The sequence below is a fragment of the Thamnophis elegans genome, chromosome 2, assembly GCF_009769535.1.
Source record: "Thamnophis elegans isolate rThaEle1 chromosome 2, rThaEle1.pri, whole genome shotgun sequence".
Lineage (NCBI taxonomy): Eukaryota > Metazoa > Chordata > Lepidosauria > Squamata > Colubridae > Thamnophis > Thamnophis elegans.
Genome location: NC_045542.1, coordinates 105,401,991 through 105,414,527, shown reverse-complemented (window position 1 = coordinate 105,414,527; position 12,537 = coordinate 105,401,991). Strand labels below are relative to the sequence as shown.

General features: G+C 45.2%; 1 protein-coding gene across 1 annotated transcript; it reads left to right on the top strand.

Moving 5' to 3' along the window:
* Positions 1-429: 429 nt before the first annotated feature.
* On the top strand, positions 430-8,700 carry LOC116523990 (hyaluronidase-4-like). Its single transcript, XM_032239084.1, has 4 exons — positions 430-539; positions 1,408-2,422; positions 7,015-7,104; positions 8,326-8,700. The coding sequence occupies exons 1-4, from the start codon at positions 430-432 to the stop codon at positions 8,698-8,700; spliced, it is 1,590 nt and encodes a 529-aa protein (XP_032094975.1).
* The last annotated feature ends 3,837 nt before the right edge of the window (positions 8,701-12,537 follow it).

The window sequence follows — 12,537 nt, the reverse complement described above, 5'->3', positions numbered from 1 at the left end:
AACTCTTGAGGATGCTGGCATTTTATATAATAAAAAGCTAGAATATAGGAATATGTGTGTGGGGGAGGGAACTGAGCACGGATTGCTGAATAGATCCATGGATGGCTTTCTGTTGTATGATGATATCTTTCTGACATGGCTGATTGATGGGGGGGTCGCTCTGAAACCTTAAAGGACTGAACCGTCAAATGGACAGATCCTTTTTTTTTTTTTAAGCCAAGCTGCTGCTAAGTTTAGGGGAGAATGCAAACAAACAGGTGGTTAGCATCTCTTGTCTAATTTATTAGGGATCCGAGCTGTCACTAAAGTTTGTGTGGACTTAATAGTTGGTGGAAACTCAGCCAAAGACTTTGGTACTGTTAACAACTACAGCATGCATTATGACGACTTTAAAAAAAAAATAGAGAGAGGTCTAGACATTAATGGATAATGCATTTGGCTGAGAAATCTTTTATCTCCAGGGGAACAGTGCGTTCAACAGAAGTCACCAATGATCGAGGACGGCAATCTCTGAATGTCTGCTCCGTGACCTATGTAGAGTGAGGTTAATGTGATTGCTCCATTCCTGGTGGAATTGGTCCAAACAAATAAGGAAAGAGGCGCTCGTGTTGTCAGGGAAGGAACGGAAAGCAGCATCCAGATTTCTTCACAGTTTTCTACCAGGGACCGTAGCCTCTGGGGTTTTGGATTCAGAACTTCGCCTCCATACTCTTTTCAGAGGCACTGAATACTAAATATAAACATATGGACTTTCTTTTTTTAAAAAAAATCCAAATGGATTGGAATCTCAACAGAGAAAGAGCAATGAGAAAATGACACAACCACAGCAGCAAAGTGAAACACACACACACACACACACACACACACAGAGCTTTCATAAATAGCATAGGAAGCAGTTCTGAATATTTTCTAATTTAGCTTCCCCCCACCTCCTCTTTCTCCAGTCACTGATTAAATTAGCTTGGAGAGAATCTCCGCAATTAGCAAACAGGCAGACTCCTTCTTGTGCTGCTTTACATGGAAAGAAAAAGAAGGCTTTCAGTGCACTCTCATTTATTGTCATGCCCTTGTCTCCAAGCCCCAGGGGGTTCCTGACCCCCCCCCCCCCGCCCCTGACCCAGGGAGAGAGCTTTATGGTACTTTTTATAGCAAACTGCTGGAGGATTGAGGGGCTCTGGGCTGCTCTCAAATCCAATAAAAGGATGGCTTGCTGTAAAGGTCTATAGTCAAAAGGTTGAGTGCTTCTGATGACCCTGGAGTCTTCAGCGTCTGTCGGGGAAAACCAGTTTGTAATGGGCGAAGTGCCATTCAAGAGCAGGGCGGTTTATTTTAGAAGGAGGGAGTGGCTGATAATCGATCAGTGCAGTGCTGATGCCATGTTGACAGTGTGTTCTGTCCTTCTTGCAGGATTGCACACCATTCAAGAACGTCACGCTCAGCCGGGGTGCTAAAATGGGCTTCGGCACAATTGAGACTCTACCATTCTCTGGGTCAGCAAACCTTCTTGTTGCTGCTGCTACTCTTCCCAGATGCTGCCTTTCCCCTTGCTGCTCATAACTTGAAACCAGCCCTGCCTCCCATTGTAAAAGACAAACCTTTCCTAGTGACTTGGAATGCGCCAACGGCTCGCTGTGCAGCTGCCTACGACGTCCCTCTCCACTTGGACTCCTACGGCATCCTGGTGAATTCCCAGGAAGCCTTTGTGGGTGGGAACATCACCATCTTCTACTATGACCAACTAGGCTTATATCCGTATTATGTGAACACAACAGTGGCATCCAGTGCGGTTCACGGTGGCTGTCCTCAGAATGTCAGCTTGAAAGACCACCTGGAGAAGATGACAAAAGACATCGCTGTGGCCATGCCCTCACACTCTTTTGCAGGTCTCGCTGTGATTGACTGGGAGAACTGGAGGCCTCAGTGGATTCGGAACTGGGACAAAAAAAATATCTACCGGGACATGTCCCTCCTCTTGGTCAAGCAAAGAAACCACCATTTATCTGATTATGAAGCTGAGCTGGAGGCCAAATGGGAGTTTGAGACAGCTGCCCAGAATTTTATGACAGACACTCTCCGCTTAGCCCAATCTCTGCGCCCCAATGGCTGGTGGGGCTACTACCTCTTTCCCGACTGTTACAACTATGATTACTTGGATGACTTTGAGGGCTTCACGGGTCACTGTCCCCCGGTGGAAGTGCAACGCAATAATGACCTCTCTTGGCTTTGGGAGCACAGCAGGGCCCTCTACCCGTCCATCTACATGGAAGAGATGCTGAGAACTTCTCCTCAAGGGAAGAAGTTTGTGAGGGCCAAAGTGGGCGAGGCCTTGAGAGTGGCTGAGTTGCCCTCTGCCCAACATTCCCTACCTGTTTTTGTGTATGCCAGGCCATTCTACACCTACACTCTGAAGGAGCTGAGCCAGGTGAGATTCTTTCACTGTTTTACCTTTGCCTCCCCATGAACTTTAGCTCTGAGCTCAGCAGAGTTCTTTGGCATCAAGAACTCTGTGCCTGTTTTGGAACTGTGTGATAATTAAACCTGACCTGTGAATGGAATCTTGTAGGACTGAAAGAAATGAATTTGATCCCCAAGTTTCAGGCTTCATTTGGGAAGGTGAGAAGAGCTGTCCCACTAGGTTTCTCAGCTAGAGATGCCAAACGGCATCCAAACGAGAATCACTGAGAGATGAAAAGGATGACGTGAGTGAGCCATTTCCCTTGGATTGAAGCATACTCTGTACTTAAAAATGGATGTATTTAAAAAATTATTGTGTAACACCCTTCCTCTTGAATGGGCAGGATACACATAATTGCTTCCAGCCCTCCTTTAAAAAAATACTTTCCCCCTCCTTTAGTTGTAAGATCACTACTTAACCTAGGCTGCAAAACCTCAGCAACCCGGAGCTAATGCAGAGCCTATAATACCTGCACTCACTTTTTACATCATGGTGTCTGCCATGCTCATCATTTTAAAAACCCTCATCTGCTGATATGGAAAATTTCCAGTTATCTTGGGAACAGTTCTCTTGGGAACAGTTCTCTATTTGTTCGTTGTGCAGCATTATGTATCATGTTGCCTTTCGTGTGCAGTTCATTCAGCCCTTGGAAGGGGGTTGCATTTGTGTAGGGCTGAAGGACGACTGTTGGTAGTTCTAGTAAATGAGGCCTTTACTCCCAGGTGGTGGCGTTGCGGTCCCCTTCCCAAAGAGCAGCAAAACCCCTTCCTGGCTGGTGGAGCTTTTCCTTCCCTTCAAGCTGAACTGGGGCAAGGTGCTATTTCTAAGTGAAAGCAGCTTTGCTCTTCTCATCTGGCTTCTTTGATGCCTCTCCGTCTCTTTGGTAGTTTTTGAGTCAAGGCACCACATTGTATCAAATTGCTCCTTTGATCTAACTTAAGGGAGCTCTTGTGAAGCCAAGAAGGGCTTTGTTGCCTGGCTCTACTTTAAAAAAAAAAATTAACAGAAGAGGAACCTTTTAAAAAGTGGATGTATATTTTAACTCAAGTGGGATGGCAGTCCGATTATGGAGGCTATAACGCAGATGATAGGTAGATGGGCAGATAGATAGACCAAGAAGCACTTAAAGAATGTCACACATCTCCATGTGTGCCCAGGATTGAAGCAGGAAACTTGTGTAAACAGGGAGAGATCAGCACGCTGGAAATGATCCACAGGGGCCTTTTGTTGAAAGTAGACTAGGAAGAGCTGGCAGAGAAGGTGAACCTCCAGTTATTGGAAAGGAATGGAGCAAAATAAAGGGATCTTTGTGGTCCACCCCCACCCTCCCAAGAGGGATTGACAGAAGAGGAAATGCCTTGGTTAGGATTATTGTCATAGATTCATGTGGAAAAAAAACTAGAGGCTGATGATCTCACTGGGCTAGGAATAACACTTCCTCCCAACCCTTGCTTCAACATGGCAAACCCACAGTAGCTTTGTTTTCATCATTCTCTTCTTTGAGAGAATGGTGTAGAGCAGGGGTGTCAAACTCGCGTCATCACGGGGATCACAACATTTTTCCCCCTTGGCTAAACCAGGTGTGGGCATGGCCAGAGTGTGATGCATCCAGCCCATGGGCTGTGGGTTTGACAGTCCTGGTGTAAAGAATTATGCAATTAGGAGGGACTATTTAGGCCAAGTTCAATGCAGAAGTCAAAATTAAAGAATCTTTGACACATAAACACCCAGTCTCTGATTGAATATATCCCATGAAGTGATAACTGACTTTATTGCTTGTAGTGTTAGGAAGTTAGGCCCCCAAGCATCTATTGAAGCGGAACAAGCTTTCTGACAATTTGCATCCAACTTTTTTGTGTCCACACTGGAACAAGAATTTTAACTCAAGAGATTTTATTCCTCATGGAAGAGCTTACTATAAGTATCTTAAAAATTCAGAAATACAGTGTTTCCCGGAAAATACGACATGTCCTCATAATAAAGCCATGCCACATTTTTTGGGTGGGCAAAAATATAACCCCCCCCCCGCATATAAGCCCCCTGGACAACCCCCCACCTCCGGCCAGGCAGAGGACTGCTCACCAACCTAGCAGTATCCTGAAGGTGCCAAGCCACGGGAACCTGGGGGGAGGCAAAGGTGCTCGTGTTGCTTGGCGCCTTCGGGATGCCGGTAGGTTGGTGAGCAGCGCTGTGCCCAGCTGAAGAGGGGGGTTGCCGGGTAGCTGCTCTCTTGTGAGCGGGCTCCCAAAGAGCCGGGCACAACCTCGTGGGCACTGTCGCAGCAGCGCAACACAACAGCCATAAAGCGACCATGCTCACGAGCAGCCACCGGCAAACCCCCTTTGCAGCCGGGCACAGCGCCATTCACTGACCTAGGGGTGTTGCCAAGCCGCGTGAGTGCCTGTTCACTGCCACCTGGTTCCCACAGCTTGGCACCTTCCAAATGCCAGTGAATGGCGCTTTGCACAGCTGGAAATGGGGGTTGCGCGAGCAGCTGTTCCGCTCTCGCTCACCTACCTCCCAGCCTCACGATGCATGTCCTAACTCTCATTACAGAGCCAGGGCACCTCTGTCGCCGCCATCCCAGCCTGGCTTTTTCCGCGGCTTCCAACCCAAGTCTTGCATCAGTGGCCGCTCTGGGTGCATGCTCTAAGGTTGTACGCTCTGCAGGCAGCTGGCCCACAACCATAGAGCATGCGCCCAGAGTGGCCGTTGCCGAAAGACTCGGGTTGGAAGCTGCAGAAAAAGCCAGGCTGGTATGGTGGCGGCAGTGGAGGTGCCCTGGCTCCGTAAGGAGAGCTGGGCCATGCATTGTGAGGCTGGGAGGTGGGTGAATGAGAGCAGAACAACCACTGTGCAACCCCCCTGTCCAGCCATGCAGAGTGCCATTCACTGGCATTTGGAAGGTGCCAAGCCGCGGGAACCAGGTGGCGGTGAACAGGCGCTCACGCGGCTTGGCAATATCCCTAGGTCAGTGAATGGTGCGGTGCCCGGCTGCAAAGGGGGTTTGCCGGGTGGCTACTCATGAGCGTGGTCACTTCATGGCTGTTGTGTTGCGCTGCTGCAACAGCGCAACACAGCCATTTGCCCATGAGGCTGTGTCTGGCTCTTTGGGAGCCCGCTCGCAAAGAGCAGTTGTCCGGCAACCCCAAAACAATAAACCCTCCCCCCCCCCCCCCATTAAAGCCCAAGCCATATTTTGTAGGTAAAAAGAAAATAAGAGCCTGTTGTATTTTCAGGGAAACATGGTAAGATCAGTTTTTTTAAAATCACACAGAAAAATAGAAGTTTTTAAAACTTGCAGTATCATGAAATCATCAGCATTAGATATCGTGATTTGTAAATAGTTACATTCAGGGTTCAGCAGGTTCTGACAGTTTCTGGAGAACTGGTAGCAGAAATTTTGAGTAGTCCAAAGAACTGGAAAATACCACCTCTGGCTGGCCCCAGAGTGGGAAGGGAATGGGGATTTTGCAGTATCCTTCCCCTGCCACGCCCATCAAACCTCGCCCACAAAACCAGTAGTAAAAAAAAATTGAATTTCACAGCTGGCTACATTTTAAAAAAAGAATCTAATCACATGACCAGGGAACAATTCTAGAAGCAGGTTTTCACAAAGTAAATGGCAAGAGGTTGTAGGAAGCTCCCCCACACACACAAAGAATTAAATATTTTGGGAAATATTAAAGAGGCAGGATAAAATATTCCCCCTAAAGGAGAAATAAAAAAAAATATTGAAGCAGAAACCAGCCCCAGTTTCCTTGCCCCAAGCAGAAACTGAGGAATCCAACTTTTAGAAATGCAGATTTGGTAATCCATTCAGAAAGATGGAGTCCAGACAGAAACTCAGATAAGCAACAAACAAAAGGTTGACAGAATTAGCTCAGACAAACAAATAGGATTTGCGTTTCCTCTTTTGTCCAGAAGCTATAAAAACTCACTCACTCTCACCTCCATTTTGTCAGCTGTCCCTCAATTACAGAGCCGAGGTGGCGCAGTGGTTAGGGTGCAGTACTGCAGGCCACTTCAGCTGACTGTTATCTGTTATCTATCCGGTTCTAATCTCACCGGCTCAAGGTTGACTCAGCCTTCCATCCTTCCGAAGTGGGTGAAATGAGGACCCAGACTGTGGGGGCGATATGCTGACTCTGTAAACCGCTTAGAGAGGGCTGAAAGCCCTATGAAGCGGTTTATAAGTCTAACTGCTATTGCTATTGCTTTGTGGTTGGTGGTTCTGCTTCATCAATCAAGGGAACCTTTCTTTCCAATCAGCCTACAGCCTCCATTTTATTTCCAGTGCCTTTCTCCCAGCATGGACCTGGACCTGGATATTTCTTCCAACAAGGTTCACCGGAAATGTCTCGACCTCTTCCTTGTTTATTATTTATTATTTCACACTTTTGAACCGTCCCTCTTCCTTAGGGAGGGACTCTGGACAGTAGACAATAAACGTTAAAATATAGAAACAGCATATGAAAATCTAAAATTTAGAAGGGGGCAAGGAGGATGAAATCCTGTTGCTGCTAATTTCTTTGTGATGGTTTCTCTTGCTGTTCTAGACAGACCTGGTGTACACCATAGGGCAGGCTGCAGCCATGGGTGCTCATGGCCTTGTACTCTGGGGAGACGCAGAATATTCTCGGAACCGGGTAATGTAGTTCCATAACTCTCCATCCTCTTTTCTTAATTCTTTTTCCAATTCATTTTGCTCATTACTTGCCACAGAGTTGAGGATAGACCTCAGGCTGCCTGTATCTCTTATTTATCTAGTGGTTTTTAGATCAACTTGCATACAATGCAATTTATTTCTGCAATAAATAAAAGAGATTTAAAATCCAGTGTTAATGAGAAATTGGGAGAGGGGGGGAAATCAATATTTTTGACCTGATCTAGAGAGAGGCAAGGTGTCACATTTCAGATGTGGCTGAATTACATCTTCCAGCAGCCCCTATCAGGCTGGCTAATGGTGAAGGAATCTGATAATTGTGGTTCAGCAACATTTGGTTATGCACCTTTGGACTAATCCTTCTCTTTGAAGTGACATCCTGCATCTGGGTTATACTATTTCAAGTGTTTGTGGCAAGTCCTGCATCATTAGTAGCTGTTCTGTAACTAATTAAACATCCATCATAGATAGAAAGATACTGCGAGGAATAGTTATGTTCTGTTGTTCGGGTTTATTGACAAAGAAATATGGAAGATCTGTTTTACTTAGAGAGGTATTCCATTATATGAGTTCCGCCAACTGTTTCAAATGATACAGCCAAGACCCATTGTTCCCTTTGGTGAGAATGCCGCACGGGGCAGGCTTGCCTTGAATTTGGCCTTTAAAGGAAGATTGAAGGATTAGGCTGACCATCTCTTATTACAGGTTCCGTACAGTCTTAGTGCAGTTTAGTGCATTAATGCATGAATAAAACACACAAGAGAAACAATATCCTTTCTGAGATTTCTCATTGGTATAACAAGGGAAATGTTCTAAGGCTGGCAATTTCTCTAAACAGCTCAGAGTTATTTCTGGGCAGTGCAGAAATGTAATAAACAAAACAAAAATGTTTCCCAATAGTCAGTCCTGATCTCAATTTGGACTTTCTAGAACTGTTATCCTATGGATTTTCTCAAATCTGTAGCCCCCAAGACATTCCAGGGATCACATGATTTTTTTGGATTCCTTATCTCAAGATTAGAGAGAACTAGCTCTACCTCAGAGAGAAGAAAATCAGATACTGAAAACACTTTCTCCTCAGGCCCTTGGTAGAATGCTGTACTTCTACAATGGATTCAGCCTTAGCCAGGCAATTTTTCTCTGGATTTATATCAATTATGTTAATTGCTATGTTTCTTAATGTATATCTTCCCCTCTCTTACAGACCAATTGCTTAAAGGTCCAGAAATATCTGACAAGCACTTTAGGCCCATATATTGTCAACGTGACCAGGGCAACTGAGCTCTGCAGCCGTCATATCTGCAATAATCATGGCCGCTGCGTTCGCCGGAGAATGGACTCTGACGCTTATTTACACCTTGGTCTTAATCCTACGGAGGGCATATCCACCCTTGAGTTGGCCAACAGGACTTTAAGCCAACAACAGAAGGTCAAGATGGAGCAGGAGTTTGCTTGTCATTGCTACAAGGGATGGAGTGGCAAAAGGTGCCTTTTCAAGGGGCACAGCGTGCGATTGTGGGCAGACAGTTGGTGCATTTACGGCACAGTTTTGTCTGTACTTTGGATAAGGTATTTATGAGCCATTTGGACTAGTTGCTATAAATATGAATATTGTGACGCCAATGCTGTAAAGTGAATCCTGTATCTTTCCGTGTGACAGAGAAGAAAGGTACAGGCATGGTGTTGGGTGATAAAAGAGGCATTGTCGAGTTGCTGTAACTCTCCCTGATGTCCCAGGATGTCCTTCTCTTGTGGTGTTGCACTGGGGAAAGCTGGCACGTGTGGATTAGTCCTAGTACTGTTCACTATCTATGCAGGACTTCCCATACACCAGGGATGGGCTGTTTGGGCTCTCCGGAGGTTGCTCACGTATATCTCTCAGCCATCGATGAAGGATTGTTGGAGCTGAAGCTTAGCCCTTGGGGAAGAACACAGATTTTCTACCCCAGATGGTTTTTGGGGAGACTTCAAAAAAAGTCAAGAAGGTGGTTGCAACTGCATGATCACAACAACCATATGGATTTGTTTTTTTTTTTAAACTTCTCCAGCAGAACTTCATTCCTACCCCAGCAATACACAACAAATAACTTTCTTTTTAGTTTCTAAACTTCTCACCAGCATACAAGCATCCTTAATATTCGAGGTGCACGTTTTCCTAAACTGTGACAAAGACCGTAATTTCCTATTTCCTTTTGTTGAATCAAAACTGATCTAAGCACATTATTTATATACAGAGCAAACCTTTCCTACTTGAACCAACTAGGTGTCCTCCAAAATGTGATTGGTGCTGTTTTAATTGAAATATGTACGTAGGTGAAATATGTGTACTTGTCAGGCTACCTCTCTTATCAAGGAATGGGGGAGAGAAAACTTAATTTTTTTAAATTAAATATTTTTCATGTGACCCTCAGTGCCTCGGTGCCTCATTCTTTTATAATGCTATGTACTGGAAGCCAGAAATATCTTTCATCTTGATCAGCCATGAACATTTTATTTATTTATATGAATTGACTCTCATGGCTGTTTGTTTCCTGAAAACTCTCAAATCTTTATTGTCTTCCTCTTCTCTTTGTACTGTATACTGATGCCGTTGCTCTAAAAACATTGGAATACTTTAGACCAGGGATGTCAAACTTGTGGCCTGTGGGCCGGATGTGTCATGCACTGGCCACGCCCGGTTTAGCAAAAAGGGAAAAAGTCACGATACATCAAGTGACGCGGCTGTGATGACGCGAGTTTGACACCCCTGCTTTAGATTCTCATTCAGCTCAACCTACAGCACAGGCTAGTTTAAAATTTAAAATTGGAGGGAGTGGGTTGACTACTATACATCTAGAAGAAAAGTGGGCTAGAAAACTCTAGTTCCGTGATGGCAAACCTATGGCACGCATGCCAGAGGTGGCACGCAGAGCCTTCTCTGTGGGCTTGTGCGCCGTCACCAGCTGATCTCTCCCGGGTTATGGCATGCCAGATGGTCTTTGTGTGAAGACAAGCTGGCCAATTTGCATGCACAGTGGCCAGCTGCTTTCTTTCTTCCGAGTTCTAGCACTCCAGCATGCACACGGTCCAGTTTCAGAACTTGGTGCCGAAAAGGTTAACCATCACTACTCTAGGTTGACAAGCAGAAGTCCAGCAAGTGCAGCCTTCATCTTTAACAGCATCCCTGTTCAAGGGGAAAATGGGCCTTGTTTCCAATCAGCTTGACACATGTGTGGGTCCTCAAGGAAAAGGTTGCAGCTTTAAAAGCAACCCAGTGTTGCTCTAAGGAGCCACATTCAGACAATACAGACAAATGCAGATATGGTGGTTTTGCAGGGTGATGAGAAGTTCAATGCACATTCGGACTGCAGAGTTTGGATCATGCTGGAGCCCTGCAATGTGCAATGCATTATGCAGTTACCCTGTACCAATGGATGAGTCATAGGATGATTTCACCAATGTCCTAGCACCACTTACAAAGGAGAGGGCTGCTCACTCTCCACTGCCGCTCCATATGATCAGGGCAGTATTTGTTTGCAAGGCCCTTATGCAAAGGAGGCTTTTGCAGGTAGCCAAGTTCCTCCGCTGCATGCCAGCCAATTTCTGCACCCCGGTAGAACCCAACCATACACCGCATTGTCTCCTGTAAAGATGATGGGATTAATGCTCATGGTGTTGATTCAGATTTCATATATCCTATGTCAGGGGTGTCAAACTCATAGCATCACAGCAATGTCATGTGACATGTTGGGACTTTTCCCCTCTTTGCTAAACCGGGTGTGGCTAGTGCCTGACTAACTCCTGGGCTAGGAGTTTGACAGCCCATCCTATATCAACGACCCCTAATTTTTTAGGCACAAGGGGTCTGTTCCGTGGAGAGACATTTTTCCTCAGACCAGAGGGGGTGTGATTTTGTGTGCTGCCTTCATCCTGTATATGGTGCTTCGCTTGTTTGCGCGGCCCGGTTTCTGGCATGCGAGGGAACTGTGCTGCTCCATGGAGTGGGGGTTGGGGGACTGCTGTCATACATATCAGCATTTGCGATCTAAACATAATAAAGTGTATTGTTGGTGGTTTGTTCTGCAAGCTTGCTGCTTGGCTTCCGAACGTTTTGTCACCAGGCTAGATAACATTATCGGCGGAATTTCGGTTGAAGCGTCCTGATTTAACAGCAACAAACCACCAACCACATCTGCCTCCTGAGCTACAAATCTTTTCCATCATCTCTAAATGTATTGGATTTCTAGCCTACATATTATACCCATGGCTTGGGACAATTGTAACCCTCCTACTATACGGCCATTCTGTGCTGTAAGAGGCCTGGGGGCAGATGCCATGACAAATATTACTAAAGTATAAAATATAAGTTGAAATAACGAGGAAATGAAAAAGGGTGCATTTGTTTACGTATGGTGGAGAACAGTAACGCTGTTTTTATAAAAGAGACAGATTGGGGTGGGGTGGGGTATTGTTATGTATCCATAGAAGAAAACAAGCCACTGGCTGTAAATTCTTTTTTATCAGATGCGCACGTGCTCATGTGCTGGGATGACTATTACAGCCTGAACAGCCTTGTGTGCAATGCGGCAGAAATGGAGATTAGCTTGTTTTATTTATTTTATTTGTATTAACTTTCCAAATGAGCTTAATGCTAATCTGGAGTCCACAGAACATGAACTGAACTGCACTATTAGCAAAGAAGTAGAGTTGCAGTTGTGTCATGGGAGCACAAGGCTACTTATTGCACACTCCCCGGGGGCCGTAAAATTAATCCAGGTTCATTTAGGTTCATTTAGTGTCCGTTCAAAGTTACGTCACTGAAAAAAAGTGATTTATGACCATTTTTTCAGTTATCACCTTTGTAGCATCCCCATGATCACGTGATAAAAATTCAGATGCTTGGCAACTGGTTCGTACTTATGACCATTGCTGTGCCCCAAGGTCACGTGATCCCCGTTTGCAACCTTTTGACAAAGTCAACAGGGAAGCCCTATTCACTTAACAACCATGTCACTAACTTAACAACTGGAGTGAGTCATTTAACACCTAAACTGTGGCAAGAAAGGTTGTAAAATAGGGCAACACTCACTGAACAAATGTCTCATTTAACAGCGGACATTTTGGGCTCCATTGTGATCATACGTTGAGGACAACCTGTACCACCTTTCCCTATGAATTCGTATTGGATTTTTGGTGAAGACAGCTGTGGTCCACATAGATTTAGGCCTAAAATAAGAGAGCCCTACCTAATTAATTGGCTGTTTTTGCCCAGAGCAGGAATTTTGAAATGAACAGCTTGTACATGAATTAGAATTGATTCCAGCCTCTTCTTTTATTAGAGAATGACAGCTCTTGGCTTACTATTAAACCTGGATGTTAAATAAAGATGGATTGTTTATAGCAGATCATGTTAAATCTAGGCTCATCATCTGATGGC

What these genes read in the sequence shown, in the direction of transcription:
- LOC116523990 (XM_032239084.1), top strand. Translation starts at nt 430, where the DNA reads ATGCATTTGGCTGAGAAATCTTTTATCTCCAGGGGAACAGTGCGTTCA. An exon ending in TGCTCCGTGACCTATGTAGA is followed by an intron (nt 540 to 1,407) that starts GTGAGGTTAATG and finishes TCCTTCTTGCAG; the next exon opens with GATTGCACACCATTCAAGAA. An exon ending in CAGAATATTCTCGGAACCGG is followed by an intron (nt 7,105 to 8,325) that starts GTAATGTAGTTC and finishes CCTCTCTTACAG; the next exon opens with ACCAATTGCTTAAAGGTCCA.